Here is a 20,547-nt window from a genome sequence, read left to right on the forward strand (position 1 = left end):
ATGTATCAAAATAAAAAGATAAGTGTAATGAATTAGTTAACAAATTTATGCTTACAAAGTTGGAAAAAATCAAAATTAGAAAGGAATTATGTAATCTTTATACATGTAATTTAATTGAGATGTAATTTTAAAACAAACCGGAACTTACATGGTGTCACTGGTTCTGGTCGGTTATGACAATCTACAGACTCGAACTGTAGACACGCGCGGACCGAGGGCGAGTACAAATCCGGGTATTTACACTCGGACTGGAATGAGCCGAGGCTCGAACTGGCATCAGAACAGTTGAAGTATCGGGCACAGCTACTCGGATCAGTCACTATATCTGACGTGTGTACCTGACAATAGCTCACGATGTTCACTGAAAATAAAATACAGATTAGCCGCCTCATGACAAAACCAACGTAATGCGTTTGCGACCAGCATGGATCCAGACCAGCCTGCGCATCTACGCAGTCTGATCAGGATCCATGCTGTTCGTTATCAGTTTATCTACTTGTAATAGGGTTTGTAAGCGAACAGCACGGATCCTGATCAGACTGCGCAGATGTGCAGGCTGGTATGGATCCTTGTTGGTCGCAAACGCATGACGTTGGTTTTGTCGTGACGCGGCTCAGATAAGTAACATGTAATTGATCACCTGGCCCCGTGTTCACAAAGATTTACGGATCAGGATCAAGATCAGGATCAAATTTAAAAACTCTAATATTCTTCATTGTTTATCCTCAAAGATTAAATATCTAATATTAATTTGATAAAACTAGACTTGCAATAGCAAGTTTATGAAATTTTAGAATAAATTTATTGTCATTTTTGCAAGATACGGGCATTTTACAGTTGATCCAAATATTGATCCTGATCCTAAAATTGATCCTTATTTTGATCTGAAAATTTTTGTATTTGTTTTGTTTTTTGTTGATTTTATCCCAAAATAGTTTGGTTTCTTTGCAAATAAGCAATATTTTACATTTTGAATATTTACCATTCAATTCTATGAAAGCATGATTAATTTTAGTAACATAAAACAATGAAAATAAAATCAGGATCACTTGATCCTGATCCTGATCTTTTGTTAGTGAACACGGGGCCTGATCAACTTTATCTACTAACACCTAATTGCTCAGTGAAAACCATGAACGTTAAAATCTTATTCATGTACTCGTATAAGATGATATTTACTAAAGGCCTTTGATATGGCTTTCTTTTTAACTTGACGAGAAGCGAAGAATAAAAAATTCTCTGTACAGAAGAAAGGTAACTTCAGTAGTAAAATTCATAAAAAAACCCAATTATCATCATTATCTTCATCACCACCATGATTATCTTAATCAATGTTGTGTCCATCATCACCATCATCATTATTATTATTATCATCATCATCATTACAACCATCGCCATAACCATCATCGTCGTCGTTGTCATCATCATCAGCGTCATTACCATCATTATCATCATCATCATCATCATCATCAATGACAACATCATCATCACCACCATCGTCATTAACCGTAAGTGTACCTGCTATGAGGAAAACTACCTGGAATTTTGTCATCGGATAACCATAACCCCGATTTGGAAATTCCTTACCTTGGTTTATAATTTCTACACAACTGCGTTGTTGAGGATGGAAGAACCCACGTTGGCATTTCTCTACAGAGATTGTCCTATTCTTGTAGCACTTAATGTAGTCACCTTGCCAGGTACGTCCAGGGTATGGTTGTGACCCGTCGGCAAGGCCAACACAACTTGGTCGTCGTGACTGGCATGGTGTACAAGATAGATCTTGTGGTGCGCAAAGATTGCTTAGATAGTCACCTGAACGGAATGAGAAAAATGAAAATGATGTAAAAGATACATTTACAACATAGGGTAAGTTAGCTATTTATTTTTAAGTCAACAGCAGACTTATCAAACCACAATAAAAAACTGTTTCCTAGGCAAAACAGTACTTGTTTTATGAAGGACCATGGCGATCCAAACCAGCATCTATATTTATTTCCATAACCAAGCTGAATCTAATTAATGCATTAACGCCCTAAAGCTGATACACTTACTAAAAATTTCCTTCCAGCAAATCAGTGAGTTGAGATTGATAGAGATTGAACTGAAAACATTGATATACATGCTAGTATATTTAAAATATTTAAGCAATAAATAATCAATTAAACATTGAATAATATGACTGATCAGTCTAGGAAACGTTTGCTAAGAAGTATTCTTACAAGGTCTTTGAGGAACTGTTTTGCTGCCACATTGTGCGGTTTCAAAGCTAACACATCCTTTCACTTGTGGCGAATATAGCTTGGGATATTCACACTCCATTAAGAACGGTCCTATCGGTGAACCCGGCATGGAACAATTGAAATACTGGGCACAATTATCCGTGTGTTCCTGGACGGCTCCGTGATTATACTGACAGAAAGACTGGATTTTATCTGCGGTAAAAGACAGTAACTGTTATTTCAATAAATTACACTCGGCAAAACAAGGTAATCTTTTAACATTTATATCAAGTGTGATGCTTTTAATAAATGTCCGTATGAATTTTAACTTCTCGACAAATGCAGTACGTATTATGAGCCTACTTGTAAAACAGGGTCAATCTGTGATTGAAAATCTCTTAGATGGCGTCCAAGATGGCCGCTTTAATTCCTACAACATTTAAAAGCCGTAACTATTCTCGTTTTCGCTACTTTTTACGGTTATCGTCATGTTAAATTGCATATTTACATCCACGATGATAATTTGAATAAGTGTTTGGTTAATTATAATTATAAATCAAAACAGTACAACATTTAAAAAAATGGCGGTAAATTACAAGACTTGCATCTGGCAATATCAACTTACGTAAATCAATATTGGAAGTGCATGATAAGTCAATGGAGTCGAAAACGGACCCGATCGGACATTTGTCCAGCGCCATTGTCCTGTTCTTGAAACATTCTATGTAATTATCCGACCATTCCTTGCCTGTGAAAGGCCGCGCACCATCAGGTTTACCAATACAACTTGGAAGACGTTGAAGACAAGGGGGGCAACTCGTATCACCCGGTGCACATTGATTCTGTGCATACTCACCTGAACAAAAAAACAACAACAGCACCTTTGAAAATGTAAAGATTTTGTTATCTATTAACGAATGAAGCTGGGATAAAACAAGATAAGACAGCGCGTGTCCGGCTATTCTCAGCGGCTGATAGCAAAACATTCAAGATCCTGGATAATGTAAAAGATTTTCGGGTTCAATATGGGCCACAATTATGTCAAAATCCATGTAAGAGCTAGGTGCTTTTGATAGTGACATCGTGACGTCGGCGTAGACGCCGTGTACAATAACTTTCCCTATACTTCGAGTATCCGATCTTAAGATTCACATTAAATATTAAGAACACATTTCTTCTCATATATTTTCTTCAAAAGTAAACAATCAACTATCTATTCAAACATTATAATACTGTACTAAAAGATGTTACTTTACTAAATTTTGATTGAATAACTGACTAAAAAGAGAAAAACATACAGGGTGCTTGGGGTTCCATTCTTTTGTCACACATCACCCTTGTGAACCTTGAACACGTCATTGTGTATGTTGAGAACAAATCTGGATATTTGCATTCTTTGATCGGCACCGTCTGTAGTGTTACCTCGGAGCAGTTTACATACTGTGCACAGTTATCAGGATAAGCCATTATAGCGTCTGGGTGGGCGTGGCAGTAGTCGGGGATGTCGGCTAGACAATAACACAGAAACAGAATATATTGACTGTCAGACATTAACATGCTATTGTAATAATGATTTCGGGTGGGGCTAGAAAGCTTCCAAAATTCTCAGGAAAACATAATTCATTTGTCATTTTGTAACATGTTCTATATACATCTTTTTATGTTTTGTTTTTTCCGGTTAATTTTTTTCAGTTTGTGTAAAACATATATACTGAATATATTCAAGCTAGAAACAAGGTATACAAACGGTAAGTGACAGAATATAACTTCCAGCCTAGAAATTCGTAACACTGTTTCAAGTAAATATATTAACTGTAGAAAAGTATTGCCACAATTTTATGAAAAAAAAAAGAAATTTGAAATAATTATTATATGGTATATGTATTATAACGTACGTTTATCGACCTTGCTAACACATGTCCTTGACTTTGGACTGAAGGACCCTGTCTGACATCGGGTGGCGTTCACAGTTCTATTCTTGTAGCAGGTTATGTACTGTGGTCCCCAAAGCTGACTCGGCACCGGATGGTCCCCGTCTTGGAGTCCAACACATGACGGAAGTCTATCCTTGCATGGTATACAATTAGTGGCGTTAGCTGAACATGTATTCTGCTTATACTGGCCTATAATGTAAACATGTTTTTTTCTCTGAAACAATGTCTTAATATTATATTACACACCTTATAAAATTATATTATAACCAATGAGCTTTCCAACATGTCAACATATATTTTTCTTTTTATTTTTGAATTCGTCATTAAATTTTACTCATTATACAAAAAAACTAGAACATCATATGAAAGATTTATTTTGGTATTTTTAATTATTTATAGAATTCGTGATTATTTTTCTCATCTTTTTGTTCATTTAAAAAGGATGAAATACTCTTTTTTAAAGAAGCATGTTCACATTATCATTTGGTTCATACAGAATCTTTAGATAAAGTTATCATCGTGTAAAATTCTGCTTGTTTTGTAATCTTATACATATCTTATTTTCTATAACACTGTTTGGCTATTTTGACAGTTTTGAGATATACGGTTACCATGGAAACTGCCATTTTACAAAAACATCCAACATGTCAACATAATTATATTTATCTTTTTATTTTTGAAATTGCCATTAAATTCTACTTGACATACAAAAAATTTAGAAAATTCTATAAAAAGATTAAATATTCATAAAACTGTAGAAAATGTCCTTAATTCGGGCTCGTTTTCATTTCTAGAGTTCAAAAAGTCCATATCAAATCTATATCATATCCCATATAGCCTCATTTTTATTTCAGAGTCCAAACAATCAATATCAAATAAATATCATACAATATTCAGCTTCGGTTTCATTTTTTAAAATAAAAAATCCGTATCAAATACTTATGTATAATTGAAGTAACAAAGGTCTGTCAAAATATTAAAAAATGGTGATGTGAAATAAAAATGTCATTTAACATGGTTGAGAACAATAACGATTCTAATGGACTGATCCACATCACACTCGACAAGTGCCTCGTCCCCAGAGGCGAGTAATCTATATAGACTTAAGAAAACGTATTGTTTTAGTTCTCTCCCCTGATAAAAAATCCCTGATGAATGGCTGTCGGAGTAACAATGCATAATTATAGGCGATGAAAAAATACATTAAAATGTTGGTTCCGTATAACTGAAATGATATAACACCCTCGACTCCGCCTGTATTTTTGAACTTCTGGAGAATACCCTATATACGTGTTGTATAATTTAAGAGGTTAAAGAAGAATGCTCACATGGGGCCATGGGTTCTGGTCGCGTTTGGCAGGTTACTTGAGAGAAATCTCTGCATGTCTTCAAACTTTCGTCATATAGATCCGGGTACTTGCATTCCGTCATGTATCCATCATTTGGGGAGGAACAGTTGTAATACACGGCGCAGTTGTCAGGATTGATAACCACGTCAGTCACGTGCACCGTACAATATTCCTGTATATCAACTAAAAATAGAATAAACACTGTGTCTGATAACACCGATTCTGCCATATATAATATCACATAACATCAAAGAGTTCAGCACAAATTACAATGATTCTACTTTTTATCTACCCATTGACTTAAATGTTCTTTGACCTTTGACCATATAATAGGTGTCTTATAAAATCAAATATAAATGTAAACAATAAAAAAACACTATATAAAGATACAGTGTCCCCCCACATGATCACGTTCTTTTTCTTACCAGGGTCAACCTTTATACGACACTGGTGTTGTCTCGGATGGAAGTAGCCAGTTTGGCAAGTGCGCACGGCCATCGTACGGTTTCTGAAGCACTCGACGTATCTTTCACCCCATAGGTGGGAGGGGTGTGGTTGAGCTCCGTCCGGCAGTCCTATACAACTTGGAAGTCTTTCCGGACACGGGGCACAGTTAGGGTCATTCTGGGAACATCGGTTTTGTTCGTATTGACCTACAATATTGTAAAAACATATTGTTCTAATATCTAGAGACTATTTATAGATACAAAAGATGTTAATAAAAGAATATGGCGTACATAAAGATGTAAATAAAAGAATATGGCGTACATATATGCCTTATGATATCATTTGATAACTTATAGCAACATATCTTCATAATTATCTATGACGTCACCAAGACTTTTCAAAATACACAATGACCTCCTTTGAAAAGTGACAGTTTGAATATTCACATAAACGTTTTAACTGATTTCTCTTCCATACTGATTGAAATGAAAAGTGGGGAGCGGTGGTCTTGTGGTTAAGAAGTCTGGTTTTCAAGCCAGGGATCGTGGTTTCGAACCATACTCTGGTCACGATCACGTTTCCTCATATGACACCAGTTCTAGTAAGTTCCTGGAAGCGGACTCGAAAGGGATTAATATAAGTTGCAATAACTTTTTTCGCAACCGAGCTAAAATAATTATGTAGAAACTGAACGAAAATGTGTCAATAAACTTGTGAAGGAAAAAAAAACAATAATCTTTTACAAGAAATAGGATTAACTGTTATAAATTAAAATGTACCTACAGGGCGCTTGAGGTTCTGGTCGTGTGCTACAAAATGTTCTTCTGAAAGAGCCGCACGTCATTGTGAACGTTGAGAACAAGCTCGGGTATTTACATTCCCCTATGTATGCGCCTAAAGCAGACGACAGTTGCGAGCAGTTGTAATACTGGGCACAGTCGTCTGCTGCCGGGACTACTTTCGAAGGATTGTTTTTGCAAAAGTTCTTAACATCAACTGAAAAAAGATTGAAATATAATGTTTGAACTGAAAAATAAACATCGTAATCTTTTGACAATAAAACATTTGAAATGATCTGTAAAGTGTGATAGTATAAAAAGGAATCCTAAGTTCCTAACATAATTAACCCTTTCCCACATGAACATATTGTGAAAAATGGCCGTTTTCAGTGAAAAGCCTCCTGTTACAAGTTCAAACTGCTATGAAACTATGAAAAATGCTTCAATACTAATCAAACTTGGCACAAATGTTGACTGGACCATTGCCTTTGTAAGGACATGTTCAGTCTTAAATTTCCTGTAACCATGGCAACGAGGGGACATCTCAAAATTGCCAAAAATACCTATTTTGTCTTGATTTTTTCCATCAAAATTTATTTCGAAGTGCTGCAACTTCTCAAGGGATTGAGATAGAGTCAAAGGCTTTTCAGCGTTGGTTACACGTTACCTTATGATCGACCTGGGGTCATTTTCAGCCTCTCACAAGTCCAAAATTTTCTTGGCCCCCCTTAAAACCCCCCAAACAGAAGGGGGCACATCCCCCTTCTGGCAACCCCCTGATGTATCTTTTGGGGGGGGGGGGGGGCGGCGCCGAAAAAGTGCTCACTTTTTTTAGCAACATTTCTCAAACGAAAACAGGTGTTTGGGGCCCAAATTGGACATTTTTTCACTATTTCAGGCCTAAAAAAGGGGGGGGGTCGAAAGTGTGTTGTTTCGCGTATATATGAGGTAAAGGGTTAAAAGTTAAAATATTTGAAGCAAATTGAATGTACATATACTGGTATATTCACTTCAATTTTAAATACCTTTATCTAAAGACAATGTATTTAGAGACACTGATTACGGAGCATTGTGTCATAATACATTATTATAAAATTTCTATACTGCATGACACAATTAATTCAACAACCTTTTGAAGATTGTTTTATGAAAGAATAGTTGTCAAAAATACCCATTAAAAACAAAATAAAATGTTATACAATACCTCTTTGCACATCTTCTGTACACGTTTTTGTCACGGGATGAAAGTAGCCAGTTTGACAGTGTTTCACTGATACGGTTCTGTTCTTGTTGCACTCGACATAGTCTGACGTCCACTCTTTGCCAGGAGCGGCATTTATCCCATCCGGTAACCCAACACAGCTTGGTAGGCGTTCTTTGCAAGGGAGACAACTCGGATCCGACCCATTGCAAAGATTTTGAAGGTAGTCGCCTATGAACATGAGGAATTAATTTTAATAAATAAAATAAACCATTTTTCATCATTGTCAAGCAAGAAAAGGTGCGGAAAAACGACTTGGTGAAGTTTCAAGTTTTAAGTTTCATCTACATTGCAAGCAATTCATCAAATACTGTTTTTCTCGTGCATGATAAATAACAGTTACTTGTAAACATCGGGATAAATATTCAATAGCAATTTTTGAAGTCTGCCTATCTTTCGGGCTATATATAGTTTCATAGTATCAATCATAACAAAACTTTGCCGGCTTGAATGTTATTGCATAATATCGATTTTTACAAAGTTTATGTACTATTATATCACATGTATGTGTATATTTAATATATTTTTACGTACATGGTGGCATCGGTTCGTGTCTGGTCCCACACGGAACGGATTCAAACGATTCACACTGGTGAGTTACCGTTGAAAACAGGTCCGGGTAATGACACTCTTGCAAATAGGATCCAAGACTACAAAATACAAGACTAGTATTCTACATGGACAACTTTAAATCAAAATTTTATATAAAAATTCTGTAAATCATAAAAATTGTCTACATAAGGAAAATGAATAAAGGGAGAGATAAGGGAACAAAATAACATGAGTAAGGTTGCACATTTGAGCCGCGCCACGACAAAACCAACATAATGGGTTTGCGGCCAGCATGGATCCAGACCAGCCTGCGCATCCGAGCAAACCCATTATGTTGGTTTTGTCATGACGCGGCACATTTCGTGTATTATTTCAGACACTTGTGGTCCATGACGCGGGGTATTGCCGTAATGAGTAATATATCGGTAATATAACGCCCTTTTATAATTAAATCAGATGAAAGATTCACAATAGATAAAAATACGAACGAACGGACGAATGAAAGGACACACAGACGTACGAACAAATAATCATATAAACATTACCTTGACCTTGGATTAGAACAGTTATAATACTGAGCACAGTTGGTTTCATGTGCCTTTATAGCCTGTGGGTTTGCTTGACAGAAAGAATTTATATCCGCTGAAAAGATATAGTAATAATTTTGTTACCGTAGACATTTTGTATTAAATTAATACAGATTCAAAGTGAAAAGTTTAAAAAAACTTGTATTTAAAGGGAATATTCAGTCCTTGATTAATTTTCATAATAAGCTTAGAAAAGAAAATAGTTTTGTTCTTCCATTACTTCCTCGCAAAATAGTCGTGCATAATTTCAAGAAAGGATTATTAGGTAATATAATTTTGATAAGATTTATTTCAAAATGACAGGTTTAAATAATACAATAAAGCTCTAAGTAAATTATGAACATGTAAAATAATCAATATAAAACAAACAAACAAACAAACAATTCACAAACAAACAAACAACACAAACACGTGGTAGTTATTTTATGTTAACTGTTGATGTTTAAACTTTTTAAAAACTATCGCGGGTAAATACATGTAGAAGCACCAACCTGACTTTATCTTTGAAGCACAAGCTAGCCTGTTTGGATCGAACACAGCACCATTCGGACAATGTTTTACTTCCATGGTTCTGTTTCTATAGCATCGAACATACATCTCCTTCCATACATGACCTGCCGCCGGTTGGTCCCCATCCGGAAGTCCAATACAGCTAGGTAGCCGGTCAGGACACGGGTCACAGCTAGATCCTGGCGGACATAAATTTTGGTCGTATTCACCTATAAGACATTATTTATGTTAAAACCTTATGAATTGTTTTAGATATTTCACATCTCCGATTACCGACAAAATGTTTTGTTTTAACACAGTATCAAATACATTTGTTTAAACTTAATTAATACATCTCCTAAAATGAACGAAGTAAAAATATATAAAATAAGTTCTTTTTATACTATCCAAAAGGACAATACATAATAGAAAGAACTTAAATATATATTTGTTGTGTTACAGAGCTTTAAGTTCATTGTCAAATTACATTGAGATACTCTTTGTATTATATTTTTAATGTTTGTCTCACTGCCGTTCATTATAATAAACAAAAGGGTAATAATCAAACTGTGAGAACGAAAATATTACGCAAAACTACCATGTTCTTTTTATCATAAAATGTGTAACAATAAAATGGAAACGGAGAAAAAAAAAACAATACCCCCCCCCCCCAAAAAAAAAAACAACAACAAAAAACGAAGAAACTATCATGTACATACACGGCGCTTGAGGCTCGGACCGTTGACCGCAATGTACAGTCGTGAAGTCCTGGCATGTCATGGATATAGTCGAGAACAAGTCTGGATACCTGCACTCCTGTATAACATTCTGTCCCAACAACGACGCGGAACATTTATAATACTTGGCACAGTCTGATTGCACGGGTAACATGTCACCAGGATTAGCCTGACAATACTGCAAGGCATCCGCTGAAAAAGTAAAACTAGTGAATTAAATTAACAAACTAAATTTGTCTAAAATAATTCGTAAGACAATACTGTAAAAAGAGAAAATATGATTCCCTTAAGAAAGTCCAAAACGGCAAACTTGGAAATGTTGCAGGTTCGGTTTCATTGAGCCTGTTCATGGACGGTACTGTCAACTATCGTCCACGCCCCCTAGCACCGGCTTTAGCAGAATTTAACATGTAAAGTTACCGCTAGAAAGTATAACAAGTTAATTTAACTGACACACACTAATATGTCTAGAATAATTTTAATATATAATAACTAAACAAATCATTTACTAGTATATTGCATGACCTTACACAATAAGCTATCACTGATCAATGACATTTTATGGTCATGTACTACCTAAATTTTGTAGTGAAAGCGGATGCAAATTTAAGAATACATGTATCAAAAAGACCAATTTGATGTTAGCAAAGGACTATGTGTATTCTTTGCATTTTTCAGGCAACTCTAAAGGAAGCCTAGTCGTAATTGTGAAATGTTTTCCGTTACCAACGTTTAACCCGCAACCTGCTGGGGAATCTAAAGTTATTTTCCTTTGCAATTAATGTAGAGTTATCCTCAAAACCAATAATGGACTGTTCCAAAAATGTTCGCTGGACGAGTCAATTTAAGAAATTCAACAGGTTTACGGTTATATATGTTATGACGCCAAAATCGAACTTAGGCTTAAAACTTAAGTTGTGTACTGAGTCTACTGACCAAACCATTAACTTAAATTTAAATCTATTACTAATAAATTATCACTTAGAAGAACATTTGTGGATACAACATACGCTTGTCTATTGCTTCTGTACATATTTGTTTTATCGGATGGAAATATCCTTTCGAACATTTCTTCGTTGGTAGTTCTGTTCTGTCTTTATAACAGGTAACATATTGCGGTTTCCACAGTCTTGTCGGGTAGGCGTGGTCTCCGTCACTCAGACCTTTGCAGCTCGGCAATCTATCCTTGCAGGCAACGCATGCGCGGTCATTTGAACTGCATAGGTTCTGTTTGTATTCACCTTAAATATCATGCGAAAATTGCATAAATATTACATACAACGTAAGTGAAACAATATTTTGTCTCATAATATGTCATATATGCTTTAGATAAATAATAAAGTACACATATAAATGTTCCCCCAAACTAGCCTCTAACGGAAAATTATGTAGTTATCTTTTTAAAAGTGTTGAAGGGTCTTAACTTTAATAGACACTATTAGATTAAACAATATTTAACATGTATCAAAAAGCAGAATGAAGTTTGCACAAGGGACTAAACATTTAAACATTTAAGATCCCGTGCCGCCTAAAGTTACTTTTTAATTACTTTAAAGATGTAGTGCAGAGTGTAGCATTATGAAACATAGATACTAACATAAGCGTCTTATTCAAAAAGTATCATGTCGCGAGCTGGAAAAGAATGTTAAAAGTCACTAATGGAAACAATAAGAGAATTCGGAAACAAAACTTTTGCATTTTCTAAATAAATCATATCCCTTTTTTTAAATCTGAAGGTAACGAAATTAAATAACGTAGGAAAAACAGAGACCAAGACAGAAAGAAAGAAAGAAAGAAAGAAAAACGACAATATCTTACATGGTGCTTTTGGCTCGGTCCTCGTTCCACAAGTAACTGTTTCAAAGTCCTGACAGGTCATAGTTATCAATGACAACAGCTGCGGATAGTGACATTCAACGATAGGATCGGACATGGTACCGTGCATGAACGCCGTGCAGTTTATCACCTGCGCACAATTATCATCTACAGGGACTATCGCCTGTGGGTTTGCAGCGCAATATGGCTTGGAATCAGCTGATTTATAGAGAAAATTATCTTTATATTTATTAATATTTTTAGTAAATATTACAACATTATGGTATGAAAGAATACATACAGCTTGCGACAATCTGACTCAGTTCTTATGTTAATGTAACGTTATTTAGGAGTGGATCGACACATTTTGGTTCGCGTTATTATGCTTTTTGGGCTTCTTATAACGTCTATTGATTCGCGTAAAATTGTGTGCCTTTTTTACGGTTTAACGACTTTTGATTCACGTCATAACGCTTTTATTCGCGTTACAACACCTTAATTTGTGTTATAGCCCCATTCAGTTTGCGTTACTACGCGTAATTACGCCTTTCAATCCGCTTTATAACTCCTCTCCAATATCTTATTTTATTTTAGCTGATACTATTATGCTTCGTAACTTAACTTTTATATAAAATACCATAAATGTAAGTTCTATAAGTTGACCTTTTTCAAATAACCAAACGTAATGTATACTTTTATCTACAAACAAGTACAAAAATTGTATCTTACTTGTTTTAACATGTTCTGTACAAATCTCCATTGTTGGATGGAAATAGCCTTTCTGGCACTTTTTGGTAGCCACGGTTCTTTCTTTATGACAGACGATGTAATCCTGTCCCCATAATTTGGTCGGGAAGGCGTGGTCTCCGTCATGCTTGCCTACACATGATGGCAAACGCTCCGGACATGGCTGGCAATTTGTGTCGTTTGGCTGGCAAAGATTTTTTTCGTAGTCACCTAAACAACGCAAATGAGCCGTGTCACGACAAAACCAACATAATGGGTTTGCGACCAGCGGATCCAGACCAGCCTGCGCATCCGCGCAGTGTGATCAGGATCCATGCTGTTCGCTATCAGTTTCTCGACTTGTAAAAGGGTTGGTAAGCGAACAGCATGGATCCTGATCAGACTGTGCGGATGCACAGACTGGTCTGGATCCATGCTGGTCGCAAACCCATTATGTTGGTTTTGTCGTGACGCGGCTCAAATTAAGTATCATAAATTACAACTATTGTTATTTTTCTTAAAGATACAAAGGTACATGCATGTTAACTAAATACCAGGAAAGAAGTAACGTCGCAACAACTTAGTAGAGGTCATATGGCGACCAGCTTTACTGGTCGAAGAAGACATCAGGTGCCCTTTCAGTAACAGACCGGCACTTTAGTACAACCACAAAACTCCGTAAGGCGTGTTTCAAATCCAAAGCGGTGAAATCATTACTTTTTTCGCAACAGCACTGTTGAAATTAAATGCACATAGTATATTTCTTAATTCCAGCTTATTACATCATACAAGAGTTGACTTACAAGGAGCTTTTGGTTCCATTCTGGTTTGGCAAGGGACCATATTAAATGGTTGACACGTCATTGTTGTTGTTGAGAACAGGTCCGGATATTTACATTCTTCTTTGTAGTGTCCTAACTGAGACGTTGTGTCTGAGCAGTTGAAATATTGGGCACAGTTGTCAGGGTTCACCTTGATTTGTCCTGGATTGGCTTTACAAAAATTGTCCATTTTATCTGAACAATATTAAATTAAATAATTTGATACTATGTCAGACTTTAAAGCAATTTTGATTGATGTTAAAAAAGCATGAAACGTATTTCTGGCTTAAAAGTGTTTGTCAGTTTAATAAATATTTCATAAAAAAAATGTAATAAAAAATTTGTTTCTGTCTTTAAGTTACAGGAATTCGATTTTCACAAAATATCCTACTTACTAATAACTACTTTTAACAGTAGTCAAAAACATGCTCTATGAATAGCGCAAAACGATTAAATATCATTGATTCAAGTCTCTTTCTGCGGTTTTAAAGTACATTTTACAACATGTGTTATTCTTGAAGCATATTATTTTTTTGTCAGGGAACCGTTTATTTTATGTAAATAATAGATAGATAGATTTATTTCGGCATAAAGGTAAACACGTAACATGATAAACAAACACAATATAATACTATAGTAAAGTAGTCTATTGGGACAGATCTCGCAGCTACTGTTTCCAGGGTTACATATATTTTGGTTATACTCGCCTATGAACATTTAAAATCAGATGAAATCATATCATTACCAAAATTTCCAACTTTTTTTTTTAATTTAGACATTTTGTAATTAATAAAAATATAATATTGGGCGAATTTAACATTTATTCACATCCTTTTTGGTTTTTAATGTCAAATGATCTGATCGTTATTAAAGCTTACTATTACCATTGCAGATGATTTTAAATAGCTACTGAAAGTTGCGATTGCTCTTGCGTATTTCTAGAAAAAAAAGACAGAAATTATTAACAATCGCAACTTTTCGGCCCTTTCCGTCAGTTTTTGGATAAGGATATTCTGAGTAAAATCAGAGTCGTTTCCGAAATGAAAACTATTTACATACCTTTTGGCAACATCTGATACACATGCTTGGGTAGTCGGATCAAAAATGTTTCCTGATGGACATGCGTTATCGCCACTGTTCTGTTCTTGTAACACTGAATGTAATTTTTCGTCCACAACTTCGTCGGGAAAGGCTGGGCACCGTCGGATAGAGTGATACAGCTAGGTAGTCTGTTGGGACAGATCTCGCAGCTACTGTTTCCAGGGTTACATATATTTTGGTCATACTCGCCTATTAACATTTAAAATCGTATAAAAACACATTATTACCAAAATTTCTAACTTTTTTATTAATTTAGACATTTGGTAGTTAAAAAAGGATAATATTGGGCGAAGTAAACATAATTCACATCGTTTTGGTTTTTTCCCGTTCTTCCCGTTCTAACGAAACGTGTACAAAATTTAACGTTCTGGAAGTGTCTCTTCCGCTTTTACATTCATTATTAATGTGTTCTGTGTTCTGCTTTGTTCAACATTCCCCGAATTTACATTGATAATAAACTGTCGCATGGAAGAAATGGAAATGTAATGGCGAGCCACTAAAGTTACTTGGATACGTGATAAATAATTTTTGAAACTGCCTGGCTATTTTTATGTAATGTGCTATAGATTGAGATTTGTATATATTTGCAAAAATACTATGTGCAATAGATATTTAAACAAAAAAGAGTAGAAAAAATTGTACTTACATGGTGCCTGAGGTTCTGGTCTAAGGTCACATGTAACTGTCGTGAATGACTGACAAACCATAGAAATAGTCGAGAACAAATCTGGGTATGTACATTCAGAAATTGGGTCAGAAGAAGGCGTGGCTAGCACCGCGGAACAGTCAATGAAATGCGCGCAATTGTTGCTCATAGGTATAATGTCATGTGGATTGGCTTGACAGTATGGTTTGGCATCAACTGTTGGTAGATATTAAAACGAGTTTTATTTTTAATGAAATATTAATGTTTCTTGATATCGTTCATCTTGTAATAAACAAAAGATCATAGTACCCTACCCTTCAAATCATTAAAAAAAAATACACAAAGCAAAGAAATATAAACTCAGTTAAAGAAACGTATTCTTTTAAAAATCTGTATTCAATTAAATCATATTAGCATCAGCATACACGCTTACATATACACGATACCTTTATTGACATCATCTGCGCACTGCTTTTGTACCGGATGGAAATAACCGCTACGGCATTTATCCAATGGTAAGTTTGTTCTATTTTTATAGCAAGTGATGTAATCTGGCTTCCACATCCGACCTGGGAAAGAGTTCGGTCCATCAGAGACGGTGACACAGCTAGGAAGCCTGTCTGGACAGGGCACACAGGCTGGGTCGTTAGCCGGACACAAGTTTCGTTCATATTCACCTGAAAAATACAGTTATAACTTGTTATTCTTGTATTTGTAGGCCTGGAGAAAATTAAAAATTAGTTTCATGAACATGGAAATGCATCAGCGCAAACCCCTTTGACATCGCTAGCACAGGCTTGTTAGCAAAATAACTATACAGCCTTGACTACTTTAGCACAGAACGTTCCTAAACGAGTAACTGTTTTCAGTTTGCTAAATTTTAAAAGAACATTTATACTTTGCAACATATGTCACTGGAGGATTTACAAAGAACTTAGCTCATATTCTTTTTCTGATATTTTTAAACTTACATGTGGGGCATGGGTTCCTCCTTTGTTACACGTGACAGCGTTTCAATATTTCTCCAACATTCATTTATTGTAGATGAAAAGTCGGATAATTGCATTCCTGTGTTCTCGGTATTTGGCTAGCATTGCAAATTGATGTTATAATGTAAGCATCAGCGCAAACCCCTTTGACCTCGCTAGCACAGGCTTATACGCAAATAAACTCCACGCAATTGAACCACTTCCCCCATACAGTTGTTAGCGGTTGTAATCAAGGAAAGTACACTTATGTGTAACACATTTATCACTGGAGAAAGAAAAACATACTTATTCCTGATCTGCTATTTTAAGACTTACATGGGGCCATGGGTTCCTTCCTTTTGTTACACGTGACGGTTTCAAATTTCTCACATTTCATTGTATTTGTAGAGAACAAGTCGGGATAATTGCATTCCTGTGCCGGATCGGCAGCATTGCCATTGATGTATAATGTACAATCTATGAATTGGGCACACATGTCCGGTATTGGTACGACATCGTTATGGTTGGCATGGCAATAAGACTTGGCATCAGCTGTAAATAAATCATATTTACAGATCTATTTTATATTTGAAGTGTTACAGTTGTATATTTATTCATAAATTTAACTTCACTTATATACTCTTAGACCATAAGATTACATTGTGCTAAATGTATAATTTTAGGAAAGAAAAACAAGGCATAGTTAAGGCAGACCATGGGTAATGCATTACCTCCACTTTGAAGAGTATTCAAATAGGCTAGGATCACTTGCCAACGACATTGAATTGAGGGGCGTGGGTTCAAATCCCATAGGTGGCAACTTTTTCTTTCTTTCTTTTTTTCTTTTTAACATTATTTGTGTATCTCTTTGATCCCTTATGGAAGAAAAAAAGTGTTTGATTCAAATTATTTAATTTTTGTAGGTATTTATTTGCTAAATAATGCCTAAATTTATAACAAATATGATACCAGATATTTTCAAAGTTTAATAAATAAAAACTACATGGTAAAAGTATTTTATATTTCGCATGATCAACCAATATACCTTTAAGAAAATTTAGGCAAACTTTGAAAACAGCCCCTTATTATGGTAAATTTTAGGGATATTTTGAATAAGGCATTTTAGATAGGGAAATGGTAAAATTATTGTTTAAAGTGGGTGGGTAGGGTAACATTTTTATACATATTAAGAACATTTTGTTTAGAAACACACATTTTGCTTGTGTAATTTGTTACCTGTATGTTATTATTTGTTTCTTAAAAATAAGCAATAGAAAAACATTTTTATAATGATGATATTACAGATTATTTAAAGTTTCCTCATTTCTGAAATTAAGCCCTTCTAATGGCAAAGTCTTAGTTCAGAAATATATCCATAACTCATAAACCACACATAAATTTTATTTAAATTTTGCATACAGGTGACCTTGAAGACATATAACTGTCCTATGTTGTCAATTTTACCGTTCCTTATGGTACCCATTACCCATGGTCTACCTTAAATATATTTCTTTTTAAACTCATTCTAAATGATCTTTTTTATCTGACTGTAGTACCGTTTTACTATCATGACATGTCTACATTACAATGTTAACATGCAGTATGACAACCATTTGCTAATTGTAATTCTTATTGTAATAATGTGTAACAGTCGGTGTAAGGCAAGGGTGTCCTTTTCCACCAGAATCATTTTACCATTTGATGTTTAAATTTCTGAAGTTTCTAGTATTCTTCCCCGGAATGTTTGTTTAAATTTGAAATAACTCATAGATGTTGCTTGACTGTACAGTTTTGTCCCTACTTATAGAATATATGTATTGTTTAGTTATACTTACGCTTACTGACATCTTTTGTACACATTTCATTAACTGGATGAAAATACCCTTCGGTACATTTGGTCACATTAACTGTCCTATTTTTGTAACACGTGATATAGTCTGGTTTCCATGTTCTCGAAGGGAAGGGATGGTTCCCATCACTCATACCAACACAACTTGGCAACCGACTTGGACATCGTGCACAGTTTACATCGGAAGGTTTACACAAGTTCTGCATGTATTCGCCTGCAAATTTTCAGAGAAACATATTTGTACTTAAAGATTATTTATCCTTAATAAATATGATAGATAAAAAAGATAATTAACCGTATGTAATGTTTTTTGGTTCAGTTTTTATTTTATTTCATTCTACCTTTTTAATGTATCTGTCTTCAATTGATGCTCCGGATTTTTTCTATGGTTTCTTAGAAGTAAAAGATAATCAGTAGTAAGTGAAATAAAATCAAATGTTTATTGTAAAACTGTATTACAATGCCATTTGCGCACAGACACTCTAAATAAATAAAATATGATTGTTACTTACACGGTGCCTGGGGTTCACTTCTGTTTGTACACTGGACTGATTCAAACCGTTCACAGCGTTTTGTTGATTCTGAGAATAAATCCGGGTACTTGCACTCATCCAGATGATGACCGAGGGGTGCCGAGTTATCCGAACAGTTGTAGTATTGAGCACAATTTTTCGAGTTTACTTTGATCGCAGTTGGATAAGATAAACAATAAGAATCGATGTTTCCTGAAATTATAAATGGTGGCTGAAATGTACGTTGTGATCCTGTTTTTTTCTTGTTTTGTTTGTTTGTTGTTTTTTTTTTCGTTTTTTTTTTCTGTGAACATACATTGTGACTTTAAGATATCACCCTCCGACTAAAATAATTTGCTGCTTAAAAATTTCATTTTTTATAGATAAATTCTCGTAGCAATAATGACTCAAATATATTCTTTAGACCTGTAAATCAGTTTTAATCACTGAAAAATTGTGGCATTTTTCAATGTTTCAAGACTTGTTTGGTCCACAGAACAAAATAACATTGGTTTGGTTTTAAACCGAAGTAACATACCACTTTATTCAACTTATACAAAAATCATCATTTTGAAGAAAAAAACAAGAGCGATCAGTGATCACATGTGTCGCCTCATGATGGCCAAATTCATGTTGGGACAAACAAGATTTGTGACAGACGGACAGACAGACAAACAATGCACAACTAGACTTGGTACTGATAATTCCTGTAAAGTTTGAATAAAATTGCACCAGTAGTTTATGAGGAGTAGTCCGGACAAGCTTTTGTGTATCTGGCAACACACAGAAAAAACACCTTTTTTTTAAAAGGGCCATAACTCGGCCAAAAATCATTCAACCGGAAAACCCGTGCAATATGCGCAAGGACTTGAGCTACAGATCACTCCTGTAAAGTTTCATTGAAATTGCATTAGTGGTATAAGAGAAGTAGTCCGGACAAACTTTAAAAATAACAATTATTAAAGGGCCATAACTTTGACAAAAATCAATGAACCGGAAAATGCTGACAATATGCACAACTAGACTTGGTACTGATCATTCCTGTAAAGTTTGGATGAAATTGCACTAGTAGTTTATGAGGAGTAGTCCGGACAAGTTTTGTGACGGACGGACAGACGGACGGACAGACGATGGAGAAGTGATCCCTATATGTCGCCACTACTCCGTATAGGCGACACAAAAAGATATATAAGTGAAGAAATATATCTTACTTGGATTAATATTAGTTGTGCACGTTTTCGTATTCGGATCGAACACAGCTCCTGATGGGCATTGATCAACCACTGTTCTATTCTTATAGCAGTGTATAAAATGTTCCGTCCATTGTTTGTTTGGAAACGGTTGGTCGCCGTCTGCTTTACCGATACAGGAAGGTAATCTGCTGGCACATACAGTGCAGCCCGGAGTGTTGAGATTTACACACAGGTTCTGATCATACTGACCTAAAAACAACAACAGCATTTATTGCAAAACTGTCCTTATGTCAGAATAAAGAAATTTTAAATCCTGTTTAAAATACAAAATCTTACAGTAATATCGGTTTTCTCCCTTTCTGAAAATGCTCCTTTTGCACATTTAACAACAAGACCGTGTAATATCAGTATTCTCCCTTAGTAAGCGGTGCTCCATTTGTACAATTTGTAAAACACAAGTGTGTGATTCTTTTTATTCTATCTTTGTAACAGTGCAGTGTTTGTACATACAGCAATACTCGTACAGATGTAAATTTGGCTTTCTCCTCTAGTTATAATA

At 35.2% G+C, this 20,547-nt stretch overlaps 1 protein-coding gene across 1 annotated transcript in view; it reads right to left on the reverse strand.

Annotated features, from left to right (window-relative positions):
* The window catches only part of LOC132746138 (uncharacterized), an 81,519-nt gene that overhangs the window by 49,647 nt on the left and 11,325 nt on the right, over nt 1–20,547 (reverse strand). The window contains 26 exon segments of the mRNA XM_060735217.1: nt 149–361; nt 1,588–1,815; nt 2,223–2,435; nt 2,848–3,078; nt 3,521–3,730; nt 4,118–4,345; nt 5,485–5,688; nt 5,931–6,158; nt 6,736–6,948; nt 7,936–8,163; nt 8,527–8,642; nt 9,090–9,186; nt 9,623–9,850; nt 10,340–10,549; nt 11,368–11,598; nt 12,176–12,391; nt 12,902–13,129; nt 13,702–13,914; nt 14,801–14,842; nt 14,845–15,009; nt 15,467–15,682; nt 15,913–16,143; nt 16,771–16,986; nt 18,270–18,497; nt 18,796–19,008; nt 20,007–20,237. Of these exon segments, the coding sequence (XP_060591200.1) occupies nt 149–361; nt 1,588–1,815; nt 2,223–2,435; nt 2,848–3,078; nt 3,521–3,730; nt 4,118–4,345; nt 5,485–5,688; nt 5,931–6,158; nt 6,736–6,948; nt 7,936–8,163; nt 8,527–8,642; nt 9,090–9,186; nt 9,623–9,850; nt 10,340–10,549; nt 11,368–11,598; nt 12,176–12,391; nt 12,902–13,129; nt 13,702–13,914; nt 14,801–14,842; nt 14,845–15,009; nt 15,467–15,682; nt 15,913–16,143; nt 16,771–16,986; nt 18,270–18,497; nt 18,796–19,008; nt 20,007–20,237 (5,277 nt within the window).

The sequence above is a fragment of the Ruditapes philippinarum genome, unplaced genomic scaffold (assembly GCF_026571515.1).
Source record: "Ruditapes philippinarum isolate M1 unplaced genomic scaffold, ASM2657151v2 ctg4096_1_1_1_1, whole genome shotgun sequence".
Lineage (NCBI taxonomy): Eukaryota > Metazoa > Mollusca > Bivalvia > Venerida > Veneridae > Ruditapes > Ruditapes philippinarum.